The sequence below is a fragment of the Diaporthe amygdali genome, assembly GCF_026229845.1.
Source record: "Diaporthe amygdali strain CAA958 chromosome Unknown NODE_4_length_2575358_cov_65_588622, whole genome shotgun sequence".
NCBI classification, from domain to species: domain Eukaryota; kingdom Fungi; phylum Ascomycota; class Sordariomycetes; order Diaporthales; family Diaporthaceae; genus Diaporthe; species Diaporthe amygdali.
This window is the reverse complement of record NW_026517024.1, coordinates 1,449,372-1,476,718: the sequence shown is the minus strand read 5'-3', so window position 1 is coordinate 1,476,718 and position 27,347 is coordinate 1,449,372. Positions and strand designations below refer to the sequence as shown.

The 27,347-nt window shown below is 55.0% G+C and overlaps 6 protein-coding genes across 6 annotated transcripts; 3 read left to right on the top strand and 3 right to left on the bottom strand.

Moving 5' to 3' along the window:
- Positions 1–1,171: 1,171 nt before the first annotated feature.
- J7T55_008651 (pre-mRNA-splicing factor clf-1) lies at positions 1,172–3,172 on the bottom strand (the record flags this gene model as incomplete). Its single annotated transcript, XM_053138991.1, has 1 exon — positions 1,172–3,172. One exon carries the CDS (start codon positions 3,170–3,172, stop codon positions 1,172–1,174), a length of 2,001 nt encoding a protein of 666 aa, XP_052997926.1.
- Positions 3,173–3,599: 427 nt separating this feature from the next.
- Positions 3,600–5,525, top strand: J7T55_008650 (pre-mrna-processing factor 31; the record flags this gene model as incomplete). Its single annotated transcript, XM_053138990.1, has 2 exons — positions 3,600–3,914; positions 4,032–5,525. 2 exons carry the CDS (start codon positions 3,600–3,602, stop codon positions 5,523–5,525), a joined length of 1,809 nt encoding a protein of 602 aa, XP_052997925.1.
- A 7,373-nt stretch (positions 5,526–12,898) lies between these two features.
- On the top strand, positions 12,899–14,176 carry J7T55_008649 (uncharacterized protein; the record flags this gene model as incomplete). Its single annotated transcript, XM_053138989.1, has 1 exon — positions 12,899–14,176. The coding sequence occupies one exon, from the start codon at positions 12,899–12,901 to the stop codon at positions 14,174–14,176; it is 1,278 nt and encodes a 425-aa protein (XP_052997924.1).
- Positions 14,177–16,972: 2,796 nt separating this feature from the next.
- Positions 16,973–18,340, bottom strand: J7T55_008648 (uncharacterized protein; the record flags this gene model as incomplete). The annotated part of the gene is made up of 3 exons (XM_053138988.1): positions 16,973–17,184; positions 17,270–17,944; positions 18,001–18,340. 3 exons carry the CDS (start codon positions 18,338–18,340, stop codon positions 16,973–16,975), a joined length of 1,227 nt encoding a protein of 408 aa, XP_052997923.1.
- Positions 18,341–21,127: 2,787 nt separating this feature from the next.
- Positions 21,128–23,594, top strand: J7T55_008647 (uncharacterized protein; the record flags this gene model as incomplete). The annotated part of the gene is made up of 7 exons (XM_053138987.1): positions 21,128–21,220; positions 21,301–21,389; positions 21,474–21,738; positions 21,807–22,383; positions 22,544–22,908; positions 22,996–23,074; positions 23,140–23,594. 7 exons carry the CDS (start codon positions 21,128–21,130, stop codon positions 23,592–23,594), a joined length of 1,923 nt encoding a protein of 640 aa, XP_052997922.1.
- A 185-nt stretch (positions 23,595–23,779) lies between these two features.
- Positions 23,780–27,241, bottom strand: J7T55_008646 (uncharacterized protein; the record flags this gene model as incomplete). The annotated part of the gene is made up of 3 exons (XM_053138986.1): positions 23,780–24,550; positions 24,600–26,774; positions 26,837–27,241. The coding sequence occupies 3 exons, from the start codon at positions 27,239–27,241 to the stop codon at positions 23,780–23,782; spliced, it is 3,351 nt and encodes a 1,116-aa protein (XP_052997921.1).
- Positions 27,242–27,347: the final 106 nt, after the last annotated feature.

Here is a 27,347-nt window from a genome sequence, read left to right as displayed (position 1 = left end):
ATATGGAATGGCTAGCCTACGCGAAGAACGAGATGACGACGACAATCTTGATGACCCTGTGTTTTTTTCGCTCTCTTTTGGCTTTTATTTCCTTACCTCACGATATCAAGAAAGCTTTATAGCAGTCAAATGCACGACCTTATGACATCTATCCAGGATGGAGCAGTACCTGAATTGTCTTTTTTGCCACCGTCTTCTCACGCGTTCGTAGAGGTTTAGTGTTCGTTTGATGTCCCGGCCGTGCCATGTCAGGATATGGGAACATCCGGGCATTGACAGGTACCAGACGTGCCAGCCAATCTGCCAGTGCGGGCTACAGTAGTCCAAGGTGACAACGCGCCGGCGGCGAGTCTACTGATTGGGGTAGCTAAGATTGTCGAGCGGTGTGAAGGGCTAAGGGGGACAAGTGCGAGACAGGTGACCATTTGCTGCCCAGCGAGGAGAGGGGGTTAAGTCCATGCGCGGAGGAAAACTCCACGGCCTAGACTAATTAGCTAGCTACAGCATACCAACGACTATCTATGCAATGCACTTGGGGGTCTGCTGCCAACGCCGCGGCCTCGACATAGCGAGGTTTCGTGGGGATATGGGAAATATGTGTTGCTGCTCTCTCCCCCTCCTCGGGAACGAAGGGAATCCACATCGGCTGGAGCTCCTTCGCGTGCGCGCGCGGGATCCAACCCGTCGTCCCAGCAGGCGGAACGGCGGGAGTTCCCAGCTTGGCGTGGCGGTCACGCTCATGACATCACCGTGCAGGGAAGGGCGAGACTGGGCCGGTGCCCCATTCACTTCGCAGTGGCACTTGGACTAGAAATTCGGGCCGACGGGCTGGGGTAGCGAGTGGTGGTTGTGGTGATTTGCTCGCCGGGTTTCGCGCTCAGACAGGCCAGTTGCTTGCCTAGGAACTGGATGCTGCTAATGTCAAAGCACTCCATGACCTCTGGAATGGTAGCTTCTACCAGAAAGGCTTCCTGGCCTGGAGTACACGTAGAGGATGACTCCAGGACTACTAATCGAGTACATATCCAAACTTGCGACAATGCTCGCTTTGTTACACCGTTGACGTGACGGCCAGAGAGCACTCAAATACAGTCGAAGTGAAAGAATTCAGGTTGGATGAAGATGCATTGGTTTTTGATCCACATTAATAGAACGTCCACTCTCCTCAAGCTTAGTTCTGCTTCCACGCCTGTGCCATAGCCATCAAATCCGAGAGGTCTGCCGGCTGCTGCTCGTCCACGGGGAATACGTAGTCGATGTACTCCTCCATCTCGCCGTCCTCGTTCTTCCTCGTCTTCCTGACCTTGCGCGGCATCTGCTTCTCCACCTTCCCGACGTCCTCCGGCGAGCCCTGCTCCCTCTCGAACGCGAGCCAGGCGTTTAGGAGCGTCACCCGCTCCGCCTTCCTGTCCCGCATGCTCTTGAGCGCCCGCTCGAACACCTTGCGCGTGCGGCCCTTGGCCTCCTCCGACACGCCCTCCTCATCCTGCGCCTCCTCGCCTTCGTTATCGTCCGGCGCCCCGAGCTCGAACTGCGCGTAGCTGATCCACACCTTCGGGTGATCCGCCTTCTCGAGCAGCCGCTCGTACAGCGCCCGCGCCCGCTCGAACTCGCCCTCCTCCTCTTCGAAGTCGATGTACTTTTTCCACACCATCTCCGGCATGTCCAGTACTGGTTGGTCGATGCCCAGCTCGAAGATGGCACGCGCTCGTTCCAGGTCGCCCAGGGCTCGCTCCAGCTGCGCCCAGTCGATCCACGTTTGGCAGTTGGATGGGTTGTACGAGACGTGCTTCTCGTATAATGCCCGGCACCGCATGAACTCGTAGAGCTTTTGCTCCAGCGCGACATATCCCTTGAACAACGAGTCCTTGGGACACATGCCGATCGCCCGCCCGAGCGTCTTGCGCGCCAGTGTGAGATTGCCCTGCCGGATCTCAAACTGCGCTTTCAGCAGCCAGACCTTGGCGAATGTGAACTTTTTGTGCGGTATCAGGTTCAGGCATGCGTCGTACACCTGTCGGGCGCGCTCGATATCCTTGGCCTCCATCTCCTCATATATGGCGTAGAAGATCCACAAGTAGATGTAGCGCCTCCATAATCGCTTCTCCTGCGCTGGTGGGACTTGGGCGACTGCCTTTTCGTAAACTTCTCGTACCCTGTCGACGTTGCCTGATGTCTGTTCTAGATTTGCGTAATCAATCCACGAGTCGTAGTTTTTCGCGTTTTCCTTCACTTGCTCCTCGTAATATCTCCTTCTCTTGGATAGAATGACGTCCTCAACGCCGTCCTTGTCACCGAATTGCTTCTCAAATACGGTGTACTCCGCATGCAGCTTCATCGACCTTGACCGTGGTAGGTTGTCCAAGGCGAACTTGAAGATGGCCCTTGCCCGGTCATACTCCTTGAGTTTTGCTTCGTACCTCGCAAATGCGATGAATAGTCTCTCATCCACAAACTCATCCCCTAAGGACTCGATTGCTGTCTGGAAAACCTCCCGCACCAGGTCACTCGTTCCGAACTCCTCTTCGAACTTGGCCCATTTCAGGAAGTTCCTTGGCTCGGGATGAACCATGACGAATCGCTGAAGGATGTTCCGCGCATTGTCGAACTCCTGGTAACGCCTCTCAAAGTGGATGTAGGCACTCCAGGCCCGCTCGTCCGGTTGCCATGTCATCCACCTCTCGAAGACCTGCCGACATGCCGGTATGTCGCCCAGCCCCTCTTGGACGAAGACGTACTTGTACCACATCTTTTCCACGCGGGGCAGCAGCGTGACCGCACGGTCAAGCAAGTTCCGCGCATGCTGAATGTTGCGCTCCTTGATCTCGAAATCAATGTACCGCATCCATAGCGCCGGGTTCGTAGGGAGCACATCCAGGGCACGCTCAAAGACTGACCGCGCGCGTGCAAACTCCTTGTACTGGATCTCAAAGTCGGTATACTGGGTCCAGTTCTTGAGAGACTGGCTGTTGCGGCGGATGTAGTCCTCATACTCGCGACGTTTGCGGCCCTGGAACTCCTTCAGCTCCTCGAGATCCGCGAAACGCTGCTCTGGCTTGTCGAGCCCACCTTCTTGCCTGTCAACAGCTTCACGGAGGAGCTGCTCTGCGCTGATCTGGATGGGCGCAGCTCCCTTGTTTTTTACACGGGGCGGACCGCGTGAGGACTCCATCTTCGACGACGTAGGGCCAGATGACAGCGACTGAGACGGGCTGACGAAACCTGCCAGACTCTGAATGAGACAGCGTCGAAAGCTTGGAGTGGCCCAGATGTTATGGGCTCAAGATCACAATGTGATGGGCCAGGCGTGATATGTGAGGTTGCTCAGGTACTTGAATCGTTTATTTTCATTGCCACTAGACACGGTTAAGCTTGCCTAGTAGCTGCATACGCGCTAAGGCTGTGGAGCGCGCACGGGCCACTCACTTTTTCCATACGTCTTCCTGTTGCCTCGACAAAGAGCTTCTGATATCGACATTCCCTCTATCTGGCGCACCTCTCCCTTTCACAAGCATACAGTCAGACCACGAGCCGTTTCCAGCCGCCACCGCGCATGACGACCACAGACGAAAAGACAGACTGATAGACGGACAGACAAGATGTCGACGCTCGTGGACGAGCTGCTCCAGGACTTCGAGGACTCAGGCTCCGAGGCTGGCGACGCGCCTAACGAGGACAATTTCCTCGGAGCTGTCGATGACGATGTCGCCAAACAGGCGCATAGAAATGGCGACATGGACTTGGACGACGAAGCCGACGAGGCAGATGAGGAGATGAATGGCGTCGACACTAGCAAACAGGTCCCAGAGGACCCCGAGGAAGCCAAGGCCAGGGTCGAAAAGATGCAGCTGAAGGATGTCAACGACGTGCGGCATGTTGCCGGTCTCATGAAGACCTTGGAACCTGTTCTTGAGGTTAGTAACCCGCCCTTGAAACCTTCCCCTCCCTGTGTTACTTGTTCAAGACATCGTGAAGTGTTTACATCCTTATCCCTGAACATTAGCCCTGACTATTTGCGTCCGACCCTGCAGAGAATCGCATATTTCCAAGCGCAACCACCAGAGGCGCGAGATGCTAGCATTGGCAACATCGAGGACCACCCCGAGTACAACCTCTTAACCGAATCGAATCAACTATCCACGTCTATCGACAGCGAGATTGTCCTCGTACACAAATACATCCGCGATCACTACTCCGTACGGTTTCCCGAACTCGAGACGCTGATTACGAATCCTCTCGAATATGCCAAGGTCGTTGCAATTCTGGGCAATGGCCCTCTGGATTCGGACAACGTCAAGACATTGGAAACGTCCAAGAACAACATTCTTAACTCTACGTTGAAAGAGGTACTTGATGGCCCGTCTCTCATGATCGTGACATTGGAGGCAACGAGAACGAACGGTCAAGATATGTCGGAGGCCGAACTTAGCCGGGTGATGAGGGCTTGCAAGATGGTTGTCGACCTGGATAAGGCGAAGAGGACCCTTACGGAATATGTGCAATCACGCATGAACATATTCGCGCCAAACCTCACTGCTCTCGTGGAGTCTTTGACGGCGGCACAGCTCTTGAACGGAGCCGGAGGGTTGACCGGATTGGCCAAGACACCCGCGTGCAATATCTCGGCCTGGGGATCCAAAAAGCAACAAAACAGCGGCATGGCTACAAATGTCGCGGTCCGCCAGCAGGGCTTTCTTTACCACTCTCCGATCATCCGCGGTGTACCGAGCGACATGAAGAAGCAGGCCATGCGAATAGTGTCTGCGAAGGTTGTCCTTGCCGCCAGGGTAGATTGCGCACACTCCAGCCCGGACGGTTCGATTGGCGAAGATTTCAAACAATCCTGTCTGGAGCGGCTCGACAAACTGCAAGAAAAGCCGCTGAGCAAGGGCCAGCGCGCGTTGCCTGTGCCAGATGACAAGCCGAGCCGTAAGCGAGGAGGGCGACGCGCACGGAAGGCCAAGGAGGCCACGGCCATGACCGAATTGCGTAAGGCGCAAAACCGGGTGGCCTTCGGAAAGGAGGAGAAGGAAGCAGGCTACGGTGCAGGAGACTCTACCGTGGGCATGGGCATGATCGGGCAAACAGACACTGGCCGGGTGCGTGGTACACAGATCGACGCGCGCACCCGCGCGAAGCTCAGCGCGAAGAACAAGGGCTGGGGCGGCCTCGCGAGCTCGGTCACGGGTGGTGCGGCATCATCACTCAAAGGTTTCGGCCAGACAGCCGGTGGCCTCGATCTCCGTGGCAGCGGATTGCGGACATCTGGCGTTGGGACTACAGTGGGCGGTGGCGGAACCATGTCATCTCTCAACTTCACGCCGGCGCAGGGCCTGGAGCTGGTAGACCCAAAGGTGCAGGCGGAGTTGAAGAGGAAACGGCAGGCCGAGGAAGATCGTTGGTTCAAGGGCGGTACATTCACACAGGTTGGCGGCGACAGCAGCAAGACGAGCAGCGACGGTGTTTTCAAAAAGCCAGCCTTGCCGCCTTCGAAGCGCGTTGACACTGGTGCGACGAAGAAGTGAGAGGCACCGGAATAGACATTCCGGCAGTAGGCGTCGTGTTTGACGCCCAAGCAGCCGACGCGCCACCAGCACGGGCGAATAGAAGAGGAAGCGCAGCTAGCTAGCTACCGCGCTGGCTCCCGCGCTGGCTCCAGTCGGCATCTGAGGCCACCAAATAGGGTTTACATGATACGAGCTCACAACCAGTAGGCTATTAGTGCGTTGGGGAAAAGCATCGCAGAACCATGCAATAGCCCATCAACCAATACAGCTCGCACGGATCCAAAACATCGGCGTGAGACTTGGCCAACACGCCCTTCGTGAGAAAACTTCTGGTGGGATAACCTTGGAGGGCCTAATTTACGGGTTTTGGGATACTCTCGTATACTATATGTCGGATAGCCTATAGGTATCAGGAGAACAGGTGCCGTTCTTACAACGTGTGTAGGATGGGCGCTCCAAGAGCACTTCAGATGTAGCCGTCCACAATAACAATCTGAGACACTAAGCTTGTTGAATCGTCCCCAAAACCTGCCACCCCGCTTTGGAAAGCTTGCTACCCAAAGCTTGCCGGCGTAGTTCTCGCTAGAGCTCTCGCTAGAGCTTGTGCTCGGCTTCTCTCTCATTGACTTGTGCGCCATCCTGGGGGCTGCAGTAATTCAATTCTTCGTCCCTTCTTCCCTGGGATACCGGAACGGCGGCCGAGAGAGACAAAAAAAAATTAAGTGGTCCACTGGAGGCCCTCGGCAGGTTTTCAATTGGCACAACGAATGGCAAACAGGTTGTAATGATGATCTTCTGAAATATCGATGACAGGAATGTGGCGAAATGAGTGTGCAAGACATGCGTGCTGCATCCCCCGACTCGATCCCTGGGACGGAAGGGCATGAGACCCTGGGTTCAACCCCGCTACTGCAACGCCAGTACGGCTGTGGCATGGCCTCCCTCTGATGATGGGAAATCTTGTTTTGAGGAAGGCCGAGGATGGGGATTTCTTCAGAATCCCATGTTTTGCCCCCGTTTAGACAGGTTGATCGCAGCACTGGCTGGGCTGTTTGTCTCGCTCTTCGTGTGTCGGCTCTCATTCGCCTGTCTCCGCGGGGCGATGCAGCGAGCGCTCTAGATGTTTGTCACAGGCTGTTTGCCCCAAACCCACATGTGGTTCTACCTGTGCATACTGAACTTACATGACTGATTTGACTATGATGGCATCATGAGTTTATCTGTCTGTCATAACGTGGCCGCGTATGCATAGATAACGCGGCTTATCAGACAGACCCACTTATTTTCAATCCTTCAAATCACTTGGGACACCGGGAAACCTGTTTGTCTCAGGTCTCAGGGTCCATGGGCCCTGCATGGAGTGAAGGCGCGTGGTCTGCGCCGGTCTGGCCAGAGTCAATACTGCTAGCCTGGATTCAACGCATGTGCTGTATATGCATGCTGATGTGTGGGTGTTGCGATGTGTGTGCCGCGTCGAAAGACCTCTCCGCACGGACCAGGCGCAAGCGTTCCATAGCTGAGAACTTGGTTGGGGTAGGTAGAGAATACTTGGCGGTACTAAGTCATCGTGAAGTCAACAGCCGGTCTACATATTGCAGTATAGGTCCCTTGGCCGACTGGGCTGTCGTATGTCCCCAGCAGGAGATCGTATCTCTTCCAAGGCGCAGGGCTCTTGCCGACCACTCGCATGGCGGTGGCCAAGGCTGATTTGGTGATGAAACCCAGTGACCTGTTGTCGTGGTACCATTACTCCGTACTTGTTTCGACTTGAGATGTCAGGGTTGGTGATTAGTCTCGTCACTGTTGATCGAGCAGTCGTTGTGCTCTGACCAAGGGATCGGGTCCTGTCGGCCTGTCTGCCTATGTGATAACCCCTCTTGTGGGGTGACCTACTCCCGAGATATCCGGAGTGTTCGCGAGTATCCTGCCCTCCAGGCCGAATCGGGGCTTGTGCTCCCTTGGCTTGGTGCTCGACTCCTTCATGTGCCCGTCATGTCGGTCTTGGGCTGCATGTTGGGTTGGGTTGGGTTATGCCATCCCATCAGTCTGCATTGGCGATGGCTTCGTTGTGGTTGGGCCTCGACAACCTCAGCTTCGAAGAGTGACGATGAGCGTCAAGTCCTGGCTTGGCACCGAACCTTAATTGCTTAGGGGACGGTCTGGACCGACCGCACACGAACACAGATGCACGGTACCCCAGGATCTCCAAGACTAGCTTGATGCCTTTGTCAAATCCGAGCTGAGCTGTCTGGGTGAAGGTCAAGGCAGTAAGTAGACTGAGTCTTGATTTCCTCGCGAGGGCAAACCACGTCAGGAAGTCAACCTCACCAGAGGAGGAGTTTCCTGCAGGTGCTGTGGATGCGGGCAGATGCTGCCCTGGTACGTAATATGGACCCAGAGTAGGCAGGCAGGTACCTGGGCACCTGTGCACATGTGCACCTGTGCAGCACCTGGGGCACGCAGTAGAAAGAGTGATGCTGGGCAAGCTGCCTTACGTCACTGCTTTTTTTTTTCCAACCGTGCTCGACCCTTGATGACCTATTATTAATTGTATCTGCAGGCACAGATGAAGTCCCGAGGCCATGCGTTGATTATGCCATGAAAAGGGAAGTTGTGACAGAAGCGGACAACAGGCGCCCAAGCCAGACGGGATCGAAAATCGAAAACAATGGGTGGACTCGGAGCAATTGCTCCTCATGTTGCTGAGGCTTGATTGAGGTAGGAATGGGAGAGATCTCGATCTGAGGAAGCCACGCGCACAGGCAGGCCTGGCAGGCAGGCTACCCCTCCCAGACAGGAAGGACCCCTACATCCTGAATGGATCCCAGGACTGCACTTTTAGGGGTCCACCACCGCCCCCTGCACCCTCCACATTTTCGCACCCGGATCAGACATCCATGTGCCTGCCCTACTGCCCGCGCTGCCTACCCTGCTACCCCTGCTACCCTGCGCCCGCACTCCTGGGCAATTCTTACCCAGCGAGCCTAGCCAGGCTGGGCCAGGTCCCAGGCAGTCCAGGCCGTCACGGCCGTCCGACATCCTGACAAAGTGACAGGACTGCCAGACTGCCATGCCAGCAGGCCAGACAGCCCCGACTGTGGGACTCGCCAGCTCGCGCCAGCTCGCGCGACACCTTTTCTGATTCAATTTCCCTCGACCCCTTGGCCAGACGACGCACTCGCCCTGTCGCATCCTGCAGTGCGTCACAGTGACGTCCCTTGTCCGCGCCCGAAAAAGGGTCCTGTCCCCGAGCCCCTCACAAAATATTAGTCGCAGCCGACTGTTACCGTGTGTAGATGCCGCATCGTACAACAACACCATCACCATCGTGAGAAAGGTGAAGGGACGACTACTCACATGCATACCTTGTGCCTGGGTTGCAAGTTGCCGTCCGCACATGCGACACAGCAGCCATGTCCATGCAGCACACCGCCGGCCGCCCAGCGAAAGGGTCTCCGGCCAGAGAGGATTGCAGGAATGGAGCTCCAACGTCAGCTGTCCCTGAGCCTGGGTAACAACAATGCAAGGTCAGGCCTTGGGGTCCCCCTCCTAGCTCGCGTAGCTCCACCCCAGACCAGGCCCCGTACGTGTTCGGGGTGGGCCCTGTCTCGGTGCCAGCGGAAAGCCGATTCTCACCTGAACTCTCGATCACTCTCCCAAATCTTACTTGCAATCCCGGGACCCTGAAAACACAGCGCACACAGCAGTACCACCTCCATCAAGACTCAAAGTACTCCCCGGCCAGGAGTAGCGCGCTGAATTCTCACTGCACCAGCTGGACCTGCCCACCGCCTCAGGGACCACACCCATGGGCCATGTCACTGCTTGCTTCTTGGAAGCTCGCGGAACTATTCCAGGAAACCCCCCCAGTCGAAACCTACAGCTGGCCGAATGCCGTGTGGATCCAGTTAGGCTGCCCCGAAGCGCTGGGAACACTTCCGACACTGTCACCGAACATGGCCGCTAATTCTTTAGCTTCCATCACCCAGGGCTCTAGGCTCTGGTCTCTGGTCTCTTCATTCTATTTCCAAGGCAGAGCGTCATGCAAAGTGTGCTTCTGTAACAGGCGGAGAGTCTACGGCCCAGGTCTTTGCGAGGGCAGAAGGCTGTCCAACAGAGGATAGGTGTTTGGCGACCTTTACCTGGAGCGTGGCCAAGGTGCCGTCGTGTTCCAGTGGCTATTCTCGTTATGGCGCAAAGACCTCGATCTAGTATGCATAGGCTTGCGCACGACTGGACGGTAGCACGGTCGGCATGATCGCGAGATACGTGAGATACCGATCCGGATCTTCAATCATATCTGACGGGCCGCGGTCCAGCAAGCAATACGATGTAGCGCCGCAATATCTTTGCTAACCAAGATGAGCTCGTGTCCTCATTGCTAATGCTCATCGAACGCAGAGCGCTCGTGTTTTCACTCGATGCTGATCCCAGGATACGCCCCGGGCGCGCCTTGCTGATCTTTCATCTTTGACGGATTCCAGTAGAAACCCTACTTTCAATGATGGGAAATTTGCGAATGCGCATGCCAAAAGAGGGGTGCTTCGGAGAGGGGAAAGCAACGGATTACACTTTTTGCACGACATAGGTGTTCCCTGTTCGGGACGACATCATTCGGCAACGAGTTGCTTCCCGCCAGAGCTAAACGCCTTCCCACGAGAGTCTGTTACGGGATGGCACAATGATCCTGCCAGCCTGCGGCATGGTACGCATCGACGTTGGATTCCGGATGACCCTCTTGTCATCCATCAGTCGACATTTTCTTGCCGTGAGTCGAGTTGTCGAGCGAGCTGGGCTTGAGTGGAGCCCATAGCCAGGGACTTTGATGCAGGTCACGCTACTTGCCCCCGTGTACCGGAATTGTGGGCACCTCTTGTCGCTTTTAGCTGTCCATGTTGGCGGGGTGGAGGATCGCGGCTCAATTTTCGAGAAAGACCGATTATTGGCTGGCAGCTTTTTCCTACTTTTTTGTCAACTCTGGGTCTCAAAGTACTTACTCGCACGCCCGGCCGAGCGACGCGACAGGCTAGGCGTCCATCGCTGAAACGGGTAGCACGGCAAAAATCTGCCACTGCCCTCGTCGCCCAACGATGAGGCTGTCACGCAAAGATCGATCGCCGATCGCGATGCCAGATTCAGTCCCATGCGCTGGAGACAACTCAGTGTCGGACACCGGGTTTTCACCGCAACGGTCGTGGTAAGAACAGACCGCATGTCGACAAGTAGCCCTAAATACCTGCATCTGTAACCGCCACTCAGACCGAGTCACGGATGTGGTGAGGATGCAAAGAGTATCCCACAAGGTTCCTAAGGTAGGCAATGAGACAATCTCCTTTGGGATATTTCCTCACCTTTGCGGATGTCTTTGTAATTGCAGCCCTATTTAGGTGCCTGTTCTCGACCAGGTGCAGAGCCGTTTAGGGCCGGTCCCTGATCATCCTGAGCGACCCTGCGAACCCTGCCGAAAAAAAAGATTGTTCTGCCATGCGGCACAGCCAGGTGCCAATGCCGGAGAACACCAGCCAGTGATCAAGACGCTGTTCCCGACCCTGAGCCCTGAATGGAAGCAAGCCATGGATAGCATCATGGCTCACCGGGTCTTCCCTAATTGAATGAGCAACATGTAGTAGAGCAACTCGGAGCATGATGAATGCCTCTGGCCCCCGGAAAATACATTCGCGGCCATTTCCGTGTTTGCGGGAGTGAGCCAGCCAGCCAGCCCTGCCGGCGCGGCTGCGACGGAGGTCCAATTAGCCCCGGGCGCTACTCGACGTCATTGTTCCCAAATTCTCACAGCACAATGAGCCCCCGAGCCCCCAAGCCCCCATGCAGGAAGATTCAGGGTGCTGTTGGAGCCCCTGATAAACGAGGCCCACGAAGTCAACATCCGGGCAGCTCGCAAGATGGCCGAGGTTGACCGGTTGCGAGAGCGGGAAGATCTTCCCCAGGAGTCTTGGATCCGCCTGAGCGATCAAGGCTCATAGGCTATTGGGCCCAGAAGTGGAGGCCAAACCCCAGGCTGCATCCCGCACTGCTGATGGGGACGCAGCCGTTTTGTTGCCGGCAATCAGCACGAGTAGAGTTGACTCATGGATCGTACCAGGCGAACATTCCCGTCATCGAGCAATCATTCATACTTTGCCGTGCGATTATCAGGGCTGGCAGGATATCCCGGGGAGAAATAATTCCAGGTGACAGGCCTCGCAGAGATTATGTGTCAGTAGCGACTCGAGGATGAAGTTGTGATCAGCATGCTTGGTGCTCAGCCGCATGCCCGTCCACACTGGCACATTGAGTTCAGGCATCGGGCCGCCACAACAAATGCAAGATGAGAGCCGGACAGAGTGCTCCGTAAACCATGTTCAGTGAACAAGATTTTGAACGATATGAAGCCGTCGAATCATGGCCAGAATAAGGGAGACCTAGCAGGTTCACGGGCTCGTTTCCCAGATTCCCGATGTCACTCGGCTGGAGCGCTGCAAGCCGCCCAAGAATGAGAGGAATCACCTGGATCCGGCCCAAGGGCTTCCTGTTCCACGAGGCTCCGGATTAGCCTCTATCGCAACCTACAGTGGGATAACCTACAAACAGCAGCAATGGAAACCGGCTTCTGTGGATTGCCCATACGCGTTATCCCACTGCGGATGTGATAAATTTTACTGGTCACTAACCATCCCACTTGTTGTGCTCTATCATCACTCGGGAATTCTCTTCTCAGTGTAACACCTCCTGTCACCAAACCCTGCCCGGCAATGCGGTCAAGGTACTTTGGGGCGAGCTCCTGAAAGTACCATACGGGTGGGCAGTCCTCAGGGCCCATAGCAAGGGACCGGCAGGGATAACCCTTTGTGGCCTCTGAGCCCCTCGCAGAGCCTGCGCCAAGATAGGGCACCCTTGTCTCTCCGTGCCTGGGCAAGGGGGTATGACGAGAGAGCGAAATCTCCATCTGATTTCCTGGTTTTTCCCACTGAACTCATCACTTCTCGATTTTGGAGACAGACCCTCTGACTTTGCGGGCAGACTATCGCATGGACTCACACTGAGCAGAGACCCCATGCAGTCGAGCCTGAACCTTAAAAGCGATCAGGGATCCGGGGCGCGGCCTGGTACCTATGGGTGTCTGTGTCCACCCACATCGCCTTTCAAAAAGGAACACTGCGCGTCCATTCCACCTATTTACTCTTTCCCCCCTCCCTACACCTCATGGTACATCAACCCGATCTACCTCTCTTTTGGACTCGCAATTTATAACGCACTTTTCCTCCGTCTACGGTGCGTTGACTATATATTTACTTCACGAGACGAGTTAGTTGTAGTCGAACCGGACCAACTAACATCTCACAGCCGGCTGAACTCGTCTTACCTACAGCCAGACCCTTCTATCATACACCATGTCACCCACTCATCGGAACGCGTCGGGACGCCTCATCTCCATTTTGCAGGACTCGAACGAGACGGACTATGAGTCTCACATTGCGCAAAAATCAGAATTCCAGTCGCAAGGGCCTCAATTCGGCTCTTTCGTACTCTCGCACAATATGCGAAGTCACAGCTCATACGCCCCGGCCACCCACAGGGACAGTGTGCTTTCTCACCCAAGCACACCAGACCTGATGCGGTCCGACTCGTACGACTCTCAAACGAGCAATGATCCCGCCAGCCCCGTGACTCCCGGCAGCACTTATCAGGAGCAACTGTTCTCACGGAATTGGTCGCAAAACCCCGCGGGCATGTCTGGCTCAGATACCTTCTTTACTGCATCTAAAGCTCAGACTGCTTCGGGTCCTGCTTACCGCGGCGAAGCTCGCCCGGTCCTTCCCCCAATCTCATCCTTCACCAGCCTGCCCAGCCCGCGTACAGCAACAAGCCCGACTGCACCATACCCATATGACAACATGCTTCGCCACCATTCGTCGCCGAGTCTTGACGAGCACCGCTACCGCCGCGGTGTTCATGAGGACTACCCGGCGTCTGTGCTCGAAGCTGCACCTGATGCTACCGTGCAAAGAAACGTCGAGCCCTTCAACGACTACAGCCACCAGGCGCCTTCCCCTTCATCAGTGGAACAGGATCGCGCCATGGACATCGACGAAGAGGATGAGCCTATCGAGAGCACTTCCCCGGGCAAGAAGGGATCCAAGGGCAAGACCTGCACCTCACCAAAGCGTTACCCATGCAAGTTCAGGGAGACCTACAGCTGTTACAAGACTTTCACCACATCCGGCCATGCCTCGCGCCATGCGAAGATCCACACTGCCGAGAAGACCGTGCCATGCTCTTGGCCGGGCTGCAACAGGAGATTCACGCGCTCCGACAACATGAAGCAGCACCTCGAGACGCACAAGAAGGACAAGCCAAGAGCCTCTGCCAGACAGACTCGTCGGCCCTCCCTCGCCGCGATCCGACGTCAGTCTTCTTCGAGCAGGAGCAGTGTCAGCAGATTCTCACTCCCTCGCGACACACCACCTCTGATGTCCCCGAGCGTCGCTCCCACTCTGATGTCTCCGGGCTTGTCCGCGCCCGCCGAGAGCTGGGTCAGGCCCGCTGCCTCGAGGACACCGAGCAGCGGCCTTGACGCCCTCGCCATGGTTGCGGCAGATGAGAGCCGCGCCGAGCAGGAAGCTGCCGCTTACTACCATAATTACCAACAACGGCCCCTGCAGCACTAGCGTGCTCCAACACTGCCCAGAGGCATAGCTACTGGCCACCCACAGCCACAGGGCTTGTGACGATATGTCCATTGTACATTTGGCCTTGACAGTACATTTTTTATTGTTTTCCCCTCATCTTGGACGGTCAGGTTGGGGATGCGGATATATATACCCAACGCGAATCCTTTTTCTTTTTCTAATCGGCACGGCGCAATTTGGTTCATGGGAAATAGAAACGGCTGCACGTACACGCATAGCAACCAGGCGTTCGAAATATTTGCTTTTACATACACGCATACGCGGGATTAGCGCCCACCATGAGGCGACGAATGGTCCGAATTCAAAAGTGGTCAAAACTGAAAGGCGCAACAGACTGGTGGGCTGTCATGGAATTCCCCACGCCGAGCGCGGATATGATATCACCACAGTTTTCTCTTTTGTGTACATATACGGCGGACAGACGAGCGGTCCGAATGGTCCACGGTTGTTGGTTTTTCTATGTACGGACCCCAATGATACCATGGGAGGGATCCTGGACGGAAAGGGCTTTGCGAAACCGCACGTACACGACTGCGCGGAGTAATGCAGTTGCGTTCCATATCAATGGACGAAGTAGGAAATGGGGGCGAGGACGATGCTAAGCCGAAAATGACCAGGAAGAGGCGCACTCGCTTGAACGCGCATTGGTTGTACGAGTTCCGCGTCGCTTGGAAACAAGGCGTGCGCATCCAATACTTTGCTCAATGAGCTTGGTCGAGAAATATGAACAGTCGAGTCCGAATCTGAGAAAATATCCAATGAACTGTGACACATGCTTTGAGTGACTGAGTGACAAAATTGACCTGTGTATTCCTTGCCGAAATATGTATCGGAATTAGTACCTACTTGATCGCATAGAATAAGAGACACCATCTAGTAACACCCGTTGCTTGTATAGGCCTCTGGAAATGATGTGTAGGCTATCCACAAATGTCATCGCCCAGGAGGTTACAACAACCAACGAAAGAAATCACAATACAGTGTGTCCTCCAGGGAGAATCGAATGCACTTATATACGCGATAATGTTCGAGGCCTCATGACCTATATATTTCCATGTTGAGTCCCGATCAAATTGTACGAAACTGAACAGCCCATAGGCCAGCCAGGTCGTCGTCAACACCCGCGGTGCTCATTCACAGCGTCAGAGCCTCCATCGCAATCTCAGCGGCCTTCAGCGATCCCCATCACACCGATCCACCTTATACATGCCCTCATGCATCTCTTGGGGCTGCTTCTAAAGTTGTCGATGCTGCGTACGGGGCCAATTCATTCACCACTGTTTTTCTTTTCAGCATCCATACCCAGCCACGCCAGCTTCTTCGCATCAGTGAAATGATCTGCCCTCTGTTCGCCTGTCACTGAATGCAATGGCAGAGACAAAAAATCCAGGGACGTGAAATTTACCAAAATTGCCTAAACGGTTGCTATATTTAAAATCTTGCTCAGAAACAACCTCTATCTATTAATTTACCAATTCCCACCAACACGAGTAGCACAGCTCCTTTCCAGTGATAAGAATTGCCTGAGGGGAAGGTCTGATGAAGAAGACTTCTATTTAAGTGGAATGTTCCATATTCAGAAGATGGGAACTTCAAGACTTTCCTCACTGTCATTCAAAAACTTCTTGCATTCCTTTTTCCAGTGGCCTCCTGAGATTGATAATCATCTGATCGGCTCATCTCAGTTTCGCTTCCGTCTTCAAGGAGCTGTGAAGCTGGAGTTGAGGCTGAGGCAACGATTCTTTTGTCCCACGCCCCCTCCCCTTCTTCCTCCTGTCGCTGTGTTTTCTTGTTTTTTATGGATCTTGATAGTCTGAGCAGGAGAAGTTGCTCTGTCAATCTCATGATCAATTTAAAGGACGACATCTCTCTCGTCAGCGTTTTATGTTGGGGAAGAAATCTTTCTGGAGAAATCGAGTTGAAAACTCTCTGGGAGTCTTGTTCAATATCTACCTGTGTAATTCACTCGCAGACATTGTTTCTCCTGGTGCTATGTTTTTGCAATAATAGGTTCTCTACCTAAATCTAAGTAGATAGAGGCTGGTATTCCGGCTGACAGTAGTGCAGCCTTTGGTTATCCTATATTGCTGTCACTTGTTCTGTTTGGTATCATCCGATCTCCAGGCTCTCATCTCATCCACCTCCCCACGAGCCCTGGTAGGAGAGAATGCTCCTCATGACCACTTGACGCCAAAAATATCTTTCAGACGGAAGTCTGAAGGGCGCGGGTTGGCCGAAAGGTCTTTCATGGTGCCTGGCAGGATCTTCTTAGTCTTGAGTAAGAATGACCAAGGGCAGGGCGACCTGGTCTCATAACGAGGACGCTGGAACTCGTTCTTATGAAACCATGCAGACTGCGTTGCCGAGGCTCTCATACGGCCTACGAACCTGGCCAGGGACCATTGCCGCATGCTAGACACAAGCACATTCGACCCTCCCAGTCCTCCCTGTAGGGCCAGACTGAGAAGCGTAAAGAAACACAGTGCAAGAGAGTCCAATGAAATGGCTGTGTCTCTGGTGGTATCCGTCGATGATCCCGACATGATGCATGTGTTATTTAGATTGAACAGGGGGAAAAGGCTGAGGAAGGACACCAAAATCCATTGCTACCCATGCTCCCAAAAGCCAAGTCCGGGTATCAAACTCCTTGCTTACATTGCCCGTAGTGCATGTCTGAGGATTGCCATCCAAAGACTTAATGATGATCATTGCCCCCTTCGCTGACCGAGCAAGCAGCACATAGTAATAAGAAAGCTAGGCTTGAATTTGTCGGCTCTAGGATGCCCCGTCGTCACTCCTTGGCTCAAGCACCGTTGGCATGTTCGGTAAGCTCCTAGCAGACTCTGTTGCATCGAGCTCATACGCCACTTGGCCCGTTCGTATAGCGGGTAGAGGGAGCTCGATATGGTTTGGCGGGAACGGCAGCCCTCGCAGTGCTCCGTCCGCAATGTGGCAAAAGGTCCACTGGTCGGCGAAGCGACGGTAGTCTAGCTTCTCAGTCAGCCTCTGTGGGACTTGTTCCAGGAAACAATCACTGTGAAAGCAAGCAAGAAGGGGGGGGGGGCAACCTACCGATTTCCCGCGTGAAGCGGACGCCAAGCCAACGTATATCGAGTGGCAGGGTCGTCGTAGACACCTGGCTCGTGTCTGAACCTCGTTCTGCCGACCGTGACTTGCTTCGCCACGACGACGGCGACGAGATGGAGAAGCTCCTCGCGCGAACCGCGTTGGGCGCGCTTCCGCGCCTGCCTACCGCACTCAGCCGGTACTCCCGATGTTTGTCGTCGCGGTTCCGGAGCTCCCCTTGGAAGTCGATGACCTGGTATTCCCGATATCGTCGTTCGCGTCGGTTAGACGGCTTGTCCGAATAGAAGGTAAGGCAGTGGTGCAAGGAGAGACGGTCCCTCCAAAGTTTGACTCTCTGTATTGTGGCCAGGCCTCGTACGGCTCCTGACAGGGAATCCGTCCTGCCGTGCGTGTCTGAGAATACGACATCAACGTCGAAATAGTCGACAAGGTCTTGCCTCCTTAGGTCGCCCTGGAATCGCATTGAGCCTTCGATCGAAGTGAACTCATATATGACCTCGACGACTTCGTCATGCACTACCGTACCATCGGCCGTAGTGTATCGTATCCTGTATGGCTCTCGGAATGTGACCAGCAGCTCCGACTCCGCTGGGTCAGAAAAGGGCCGGTGTTGGCCATGTAGTGTGACGGGTTGCGCCTGTGTAGGGAGGCCCAATGGGACTACTATGAGTTTCAGCGGATGTTCACTTGACACGGACTTCTGCCCTAGTACGCACGAAATTGTTCTAAGGTCTCGCCTTGATAACTGCTCTGCCAGACAACTCGGCGAGTATCCCCCTCTATTACCTCCCACGGTCCAAGGTACACTGTGCGCTCGTGCGGTGTGCGCTCGAAAAGGGTAATAGTAGCTTGGTAGCCCGGCGGTCCAAGGTCCAAGGGGCGCAATGGAGTGACCGGGATCGACGGCTCATATGTGACGGCGGAGACGGAGGAGCTCGTCGGGGTCTGCGTAAGATGTGAGTGTGTGCGGCTGAGGGACGGTACGGCCAGAGAGGAAGAGACGTAGGACGACGATGAGGACCCGGATAGCATCGATCGACTGGAGGAGGAGGCCATGACTGGGAGTATCAATCCCCGGGCGTCTTGAAGCCCAGCTGCCTTTGAGCTTCGCCAATGGCAAAACTAAGGTAAAGTATCGTCCGTAGCGAAGGGCATGCTATTGGTTCCATGAATTTACTGCAGCTTGGCCCCAGCAGACTTTCGAGGCCCCAGAGTTGCTCGCGGCGGCGATGCCGGCTTGGACGTAATCCTTCACTGCACGACGCTGCAAGATATATGGGAGGTGGCTCTGGGCAGAGGCTGGCCGCAAAAGACTTGGCAGACCGGGAGGCTGCCGTAGAGCAAGGGAATAGCGGATGAACCTGGAAAGACTGACGACAACTACATGCCAATGAGCTACAGTCCGGCAGGGGAGTAATGCTCGGAAGAGCCAAGGCTTCGCGGGGAGAGGACAGCCGTGGAGAACCCAAAGAGGCCTCGAGCAGGTCGAGCAGTGATTAAGTTTGCAACAGGAAAAGCATCTCCGTCATGGCCGAGCTCGATGGTCAGCCGTTGTGCTGTGTGATTCGTTTCAGGCCGGGACCATCGCAGCTGCAGGCGCAGGTGAGGAAGAGCATCGAGCTGTTTATCTTATCGGACAATTGATTTGCATTGCTCGTTGCTGCTTGCTCCTTGTCCTGCTCTGCTCCCTGCTCCAGGTCGCTTCTCACTCCTCACTGGCCGTCGCATCCTCCATCAGGCCCAGGGCAGGGTGGTGAGGGTTGCCGAGTGTACTCCGCGCAGGGCATGCAGGCTGGCAAGACAGTAGAGTTCAAGGAAAGCGGGGGCATCGCGGGACGCCATTGGTGTTCTCGGTGGTCGGGGACGTTCAGGGGCCCCCGACACGGCTGTGGAGCATGGCGGGATGCAGCAAATAGAGCCGGGCACAGGAGCACATGCCAGAATCCGACGACGGGATTGCACCGTTGCAGAGCGGCCGGGCTAAGCCGTTACGGGCGGGCTGCATGCGATGGTATGACTGGCGCAGCCTCGCCCATCCTCCTCCTCCTCCCATTTTGACACTCCCACGCCATCCGATGACTGGTGGTCTGTCTGAGGAATTTTGATGGCCTCGATTGTTGGGCCCCTGATGCCAAACGCTGCTCGCTGGGCGCATAGTCAATTGGTTCGCCGGCGATCACGGGAGCCGGAACACACAACGGTCGAGACAGTGAGCGGTCTTAATATAGAATGTTGATGAAACAGAACCAATACCGCTGGCACGATCCAAGCAGCCCAAGAAGTGACATCCAGTCCAGTAGGGACGGCTCAATGCGCAGCAGGCTAAGCTGTGTGACACCCCAGAACCAGGCTGCTGGGTACCTAGCGCGGCACGAAACATCAGGCTGCCAAGCTGATAGCCGTGCTGCATGGAGGGCCGAAGGTGGGAGATTGATGATGCAGGTGGAGGTTCAGGTCCAGATGCAGATTCAGATGCAGAAACAGAAACATATCGCCAGTTGTCTGATCTGTTCCCGTCCGGTCGAAGACTGCCCGCCTCTATTTTTAATCCCACCGTGCGGAAGAGAAACAGCCGAAGCCCCCAAAACCGGGGCTCTCCCGGGGGATGGGGCTCTATTATTATCATCATCATCTCTCGTCATGATGGAGAAACAATGGTCTCCTCCGCGGTTCGGGCGTCCCCCGGAATTTGTGTTTTGTGACAGTTCGGCTGGGACCGATTCGACGGGATTCCGATGGATCGACGAGCCATTGACGATGGAGAGTGGGCAATTGACCATTGACAACGGATCATATGCCATGTACCATGTACCCTGTAGAGTAGACTACATTACATAGTACAGTGGACTGACTTGACTGGCTGTCGGTGACGAATGATTGAGCTGCGTCGTCGAGGGCTCGTCTTTCTGTGCCACCTGCCCACGTGGGGTGATGCTCATGCCAGGACAGACAGAGGCAGTAGGCAGACTGGGCGATAGAAAAGCAAATAGGTTCCTGGTGGTGTGCCCAGCCCTGCCAGAAGCATGCCCCGATGTGTGCGTACATAGTCTAGTATGTGTAGATTATGTTGCGTGACGGACGCCACAGGCAGAGAGAGAAGGGTGCGTGAGGTCGGCCGTGGATGTGATAGGCAGGTGGTGACGGGGCACGTCTGTCGTGCCAAGGTGACCGGGGCGAGAGTGTCCCCTTGGTGTCCCCTTGCAGGCTACTGTTTTAACAGACTGCAATGTAAAGTGATGGTGGGCACCTGGCACCCTGCCCTGCACTCTTGAGGGGCCTTAGTATTCTGCCGTCCTGTGCAGCGACTGGCTGGGCCTGGCTCAATTAAACTTCTTCCTCGGGTTTGTACGTTTCGACCAGCCCGACCCCGTCCACAATCACACCCTCTTTCCTCCCGCTGATCGTCCTGATCGTCTGTTTGACGGGTTCTTGATCCAGATCCAGGACCAGGTCGAGATCCAGCTACGACTACGACTTCACCTACAACTACAGCTACAGCAAAAACAGCTACTGCTCCACCATCTCCACAATTCATCCAATCGGGCTTCTGGCATGGCTTAATCCAGCCTCGGCCTCGCAGCCTCGCAACTCTCAGACCTGATACGATACACTCACCAAAATTATCATTGCCCAACAACACGCTCTCTGACAGTCTCTGTTGGCTGTTTCTTCTAATTATTGGCTACCAAAGACCGTTGATCATCTCTCCCCCAAGTCCTGATTGCCGCTCTACAAAATGCCCGCCTGAACACACTCGATAGATACCCCTGGTAGCCCTTGTAGTCTCATTAATCTCGTACACACTTTGTTGAGATGCTCTAGAGTCAACCGAATCTGGATAAGATGCCACGCAACATGTACCCAGACGATGCCGAGAAGAAGAACCGTGGTTTCCTGGGCTTCGACAGTTCTGCCCTGCCCCCGAGGGACCGCCAGGTGAGCCTCGATGCCGACACAGCCTCGTGCCTGTGCCTATGCGTGTACCTACAGCTCAGATAACCAACACATTCTTTCAGGACCGTCGTCAGCTACGCTATGAGCTGGACTTGAATTCATGGAACCTGAGAATATGGGGTGTTGCTGCTTCCGGGTTTCTCACTGATTCGTAAGTCTGACTCGACTGATGCTACCACATGGACACCATCATCCCCACGTGCACAGCGAACATGAAGTTTTGACAGAAACACAGATATAATCTATTCGCGAGCAACGTCATCCTCACATCCATCACATTCGTCTACTTCCCCGATCAAAGGTGGCCTGGCCTCGTCATAAACCTCTTCACCCTCTTCGGCTCGGTTTGTGGTCAGATACTCTTTGGGTATCTGGCCGATCGGTATGGACGGACCAGACTCTATGGCATTGAGCTTGTCCTCGTCATTGTCTCAACAATAGGAGTTGCCACGAGTAGCTATGGCTATGGCGACATGTCATTCCTGGCCTTGTTCACTTGGGTCAGTTGGCCATCTAACCCCCCCCCCCCCTCAACGCTGACGGACATTTAACTGACAACTCGGCACAGTGGCGGTTTGTCATGGGCGTTGGAATCGGAGCAGAGTATCCTCTCAGTGCTGTCATCACTTCAGAGTGGTCTAGCACCTCGTCCCGAGCAAACATGATCTCCTCCGTGTTCATGATGCAGCCTGTAGGCCAGGCACTCGCTCAGCTCGTCGGCCTTTGGGTGGTCATTGGCCAGAACAACAAGTACGACTTACAAGGCATGCAGTGTGGGATCAACGACAAGTACGAGCACGAGTGCAAGCAGATCGTGGACGGCATCTGGAGGATCGTCATTGGGTCCGGCTGCGTCCCGGCTCTCCTCGCCATCATCTTCAGGTTCTTCCTATACGATTGTGGTCTGTACAGCCTGGAGGTCAAGGCAAAACCGGGGACTGCTTTTCGCGACACACAAAGGGTATATGGTGCTCCTCCTCCTGCTGTGAACGTTGACAGCCCGTACTCCCCCGGTGGCTTTCAAGCACAGCCCTTCCAATTCATGCCGGTCCAATTTTCCAAGGAGGATCTATACAATTACTTCATCACGGATGGAAACTGGTACTACCTGCTAGGCACCAGTGCAACATGGTTCTTCTTGGATGGTAAGTGCTTGCTCGACTCCCCTCGTTACGTTCCCGGGATTTGTCAATGGAGTCACCAGATACACCCCACGATACGCAATATCTTTTTCGAGTTGTGCCTAAAATTGAGTCTCCAAGAGAGAGCAAAAAGCTTGGAGGATGCTGACGTAGTATTTTGCAGTCAGCTTCTACGGCTTTTCCCTCGATAAGGGCAGCACACTCGCGGACCTCTGGGCAACGAGCCTCAAGCCTGCCGTCACACCTGACCTGGCTTGCTGGAACTCAACTCTCCCGGGTGGCAATTCCACACTTCCACTGTGGAACGAGTACGGCATACCGGCATGGCAGACAGACTATGCCAAACCCTGCTCGACTATATATGACACACTGCTGGACCAGGCCAAGCAGTACCTCCTTACCGTATCTATCGCATCAATTGCCGGCACTGCGTGCTATACCTTCGCAGCGAATCGTCTTCACCGCAGAAACTTTCTGACAATGTCATTTCTCTTGCTGATGGTCCTTTTTCTCATCACCGGAGGGGTTGTAAGTGATGCCCCTATGAATGATATACAGAGACTGCTCCAATTGATCTTGAGCCTGCTTGAAAATGACTAATTCGAAGGATCATAGTACTATGGTGTCGCTCACACGCCCTCTGCCCCAGCGACGGTCGTCTGCGTCGCGATCTGTCATTTCTTTTTCAATTTCGGTGAGCAATCTCCCTGCTACGAATCGTCACTCCCTAAGCTTTATATGTCCACTAACACACGACAGGCGCAAACACCCTGACTTTCATCATACCCGCTGAGATCTTCCCAACCTCGTATCGCTGCACCTGCCACGGGATATCCGCGGCAGCAGGCAAGATCGGCAGCATGGTGGCCGTGCTGGTCGTCTACGGCATCAACTCGGGCTACAAGTCGCCCACGCGGCAGGGCCTCATCTTCCTGCTCTTCTCCGTCTTCATGGCCGCGGGCGCCATCTACTCCTGGGCCTACCTGCCCGACATCCAGCGGCGCGTGGTCGACCGCGAGAGCGGCAAGACCTTGAGGCTCGAGAACAAGAACCTCGAGGACCTCGGCGAGGGGAGGGAGCGCGCCAGGAGGGACGGCGAGGTCGTCACCGTTAGCGAGAAGCTGAAGGAGCTGAGGAGGCGGGGGCGCGGGGCGGATGACTCGCCGGAATCGGGCGGGCAGGAAGTCCGGGGACAGGATATCGGGATGCGATGAGATCAAGTTTGTACAATCAAGCCTGACTGAGGCAATGGGTTTGCCAAATACAGGACTGGAAAATTATAGACTTCTGTGAAAGGCTATGGACAACTGTCCCTGTTTCATTCAAAATGAGAACGCCTTCTCTATCATGCAAATGCCCATTTGAATCATTTTGGCTGGTATACACATATTGGTCCACCTCATCTCGCCGTCCCAGCATCGCTCTCCCCACTAACGCTCGCGCTCGCGCTCGCGTCCGACGAGTCCCCACGTGGGCTTCCACCATTTCCACTGCCGATACTGCCGGTCTTACTAGACGCTCCCGACCCAGAACCTGAATCGTTGAGCATCTTCCTCTGAGGGACCTCCAGCCGCGCGACAAGCGAGCCGCCAATGCCTTCCTCGCCCTCTCTATTTCCGGTTGCGATCCTGACGTTGGCCATTTCCAGCGCCTCGCGGAGCGTATCACCCGTCTCATCCAGCGCGGCCAGGAATCGCGCCAGTTCTTTGCATAGCTCCCAGTCTTCCTCTCTCATCGCCCTGCTCAGCAGCCTGACGCTCTGCTCTGATGCAGAGGACAACTCGTCAAATGTGTGTAAGATGAGCAAATACCCACCAGCGGTCTTGAGACTCCCGCGCTGAAGGCTCTCCTCGAAAAGCTCTTGCGGCGGTGGCAGATAATCAAATAATGTGCGCCAGGAGCGGACCTCAGTCTTGCGGGTGCACTGCACTACAATGTCCAGATACTCCTTGAAGGACGACAGCAGCGACAGGACGCGAGGAAGGATTGCGCTCTCGGGAGGGGGCGAGGGCGACATGTCCACTTCGTCATCGAGGACGTGGTGGAGGAGGACCTCGAGCGCGTGGGCAAAGTACTCCAGGTGTTGGTATTGTTGAGCGAGGTAAAGGGCTGCCAGGGACTTTCCAGCGACGAGGTGGTACCGGAGGATTTCGGGCAGGAAAAGGTTTGTCTGTCTTGTTGTTAGTGGAGAAGGTAAGTTGGGTCTGTGCGAGACTTACCCGTATCGCGAAGCGGAAGAATGAAAAGTTGATGTCTCTCCTCTGGACCAGATCTGGCTCGACACCGAGAATGATGGCTTTCTCGAGCAGAACGGATAATGGATAGAAGTCGACGGATATGGCCACAGCTGGAGGGACCTCGCGGTGGTTGTCGCCCGCTATCGCATTCAAAACTTTTTGCATATCTGACCAGGTCTTCAGATCCCCACCATCGAACATCCAAAGAGAGTTGAACAGGTCCTCGTTCTCGGCCTCTGCTGGGATATTGGTGCGAGGAGGACCAATTGGACTTAGAAAAGGTTGGTCTTTCATGGACACGTAGTACTCAACGTTCTGCGCGATGACTCGCATATCGTATTTGAGCTGGCCTTCGTCATTTAGGGACGGTCGCAGCAACACAAGCTTGCCGTCCACCAAAAACAGCACTGAAGCAACGGCAACATCCTGTGATGGGTCGCCTTCGACGAGTTGATTTTCTGGTAGAATCCAGCTCAGGCCCCGTACTCTGGCAGGTGACCTGACAATACCGTGGAAGGCAATCTGGCCAACTTGCACGAGCCTAACAGAGTTTCCGAAAGGCGCGAAAATGAAGTGGTAGAGGAGGTTGTCATAGGTATAAACCAGTAATGAGTCCTCTCCAGAAGGCGTAAGAAGGACGACTGGTGCGGGCATGGAGTGGACGTAGACGATAGACGCGTTGTCGAGATCCTTCTCTCTCGAGAAAAGACGTAATTCGTAAGACTTTTGGACCTCTACAGCAGCCACCAAGACGTTTTGGTACCAGCACATGCCGCCTCTGACTTGAAACTCGTTCTCCATTTCCGTATTGGAGAAAGTCTTCCATCGGCCGCTGTTGACGCTGTAGTGAGCAAGGCCACGACGGCCAGCAACAGCCAAATAGCGCCCATCTGAAGAGATGACCGTACATCGTATTGGCCACTGGTTCAATAGATAGTTTGCGGGTATCCTGGCCGTGTGCCAGAGGAAAGGCTCCGCTGAGATGGTGCTCATATCTGGGAGATCATATCCCCTGTAGATCATGACGCTTGACGTGCTCTGCAGGACCGTTCGGAAAATATTTGAGGAGCTGTAGCATCCTGTGACAGCGCTTCTCGCCATTTCCAGCAGCCAGAGTGCCTCATGTTGTTGTCCGACCAGCAGGATCTCTGAGCCGCCCCCGAGCCACGAAGCATCTTTGATGCCTGAGATCCAGTGCTCATCGTGGCTGGACACGAGATGCTGATCGACCCCAAAACTGCTGCTCAAGGGCTTCCCGTACACACTCCACGTTGCCCACCCCTTCTCGTAGCCTGCGAACAGACAGTAGCCGTCAGGAGAGTAGCTCAACGTAGTCAATGAGCCGGAGTGAGATTCCGATACCGACAGTCTGTGAATGTGGGACGAAGGGACGTTGCCGGAGTAATCTCTGACCGTATAGACCCTAATGGCCCCATCTTCGCATCCGAGTGCTATGAGCGAGAACCGCGCATTTATGACAGCATGTGTTCCACGGTCGAACTTTTCTTGCGGCGTGTGAAAGCAGTGCCCCTTGAAGAGCCGCTTCGGGTCCATCTCCCCAGTCTCCGGGTTGGGCTGGCCCTTGGGCGTGCGCTGGACGGCGTACGCCTTCCCGTCGCTTGTGATCCAGGTCGACAGGTTCATCGACCTGTCATTGGTCATCTCGGTGACAGTGACTTTCTTCCCGAGCCAGGCCATCTTGCTCAGAAGCTCGGTACTCGTCTGGCTACCTGAGCTGTCTGGACTCCACCGAATGCATTGTACCGCCGCTGGCTTTTGCGTGGCCACAACCACTTCGTCGTCGAGCGCAAGGGCGCTTACTATGCCAGCGTCCACCTTGATGACCATACGGAATCGCACACTGATATCGCGCACGCCCTGGCCTTCACCCGCACCCCAGAGTATCTGATCGGGAGCGTGGTGCCCCGGTCCACCCCAGTGGCTTTGGCGCCGTCGCTGGACATTGGTATGACTCGTAAAGTAGGGCTTATAGACTCGCGACTCGGAATCTGTGGCTAGCGAATATGTAATGAGGAAGCCTCGACTGGTTCGCACGACGAAGATGGCAGAGTCAGGCCTGAGCAGGAGGTCGAGGTTGGTGCCGTAGGAATCGAGGGAAGTCTCGGATCGCACAACAACAGCAAGTATCACTGTGGGCTAGAGAGAAAGTCAGTTTTATCAGTTGGCACTCGAGGGCTGAATCTGTGTCCGCATCGCACCTTGGCCTGCCAAATGGTCATGGAAGTCGCAGTGATGACGGCGAAAAGGTGACCGGTGCGCGCAACCCGCAACGCGAGGATCGGCTCCTTGAGCGGAATTGACGCGGGAACAGGAGCTGCGCCATTGCTGGTCGAGGCCTCCGAGGCAGAGTCGAGCAACTCATGCTCTACGGAGTTGATGCCAGGAGTCTGAGGCGTTATGGGGGTGATGGGAGTGGGAGGGACGATGTCGTAGCTCGAGGCTGAGTCGGAGGTCAGGAGGGAAGCCTTGTCAGCCTTGTCTGTGGTGTCCTCAGAGGGAGCTGGAGGAGGCTGGAGGCCATCATGAGATACGACGAGGTTGAAAGTGGCAGTCTGGCTGCTGCTGGTGGCATAAACTCGAGGTGTGCCAACGGGCCAGTACATGGCTGGCTGTTGGGAGCCAAGAGGCAGGATGTGTCTTCATTCGTGCCAGTCCAATGGCTGCTGTATGGGGCGCACGAGTGATGGGAATCCACTGACAGCAGTTAGC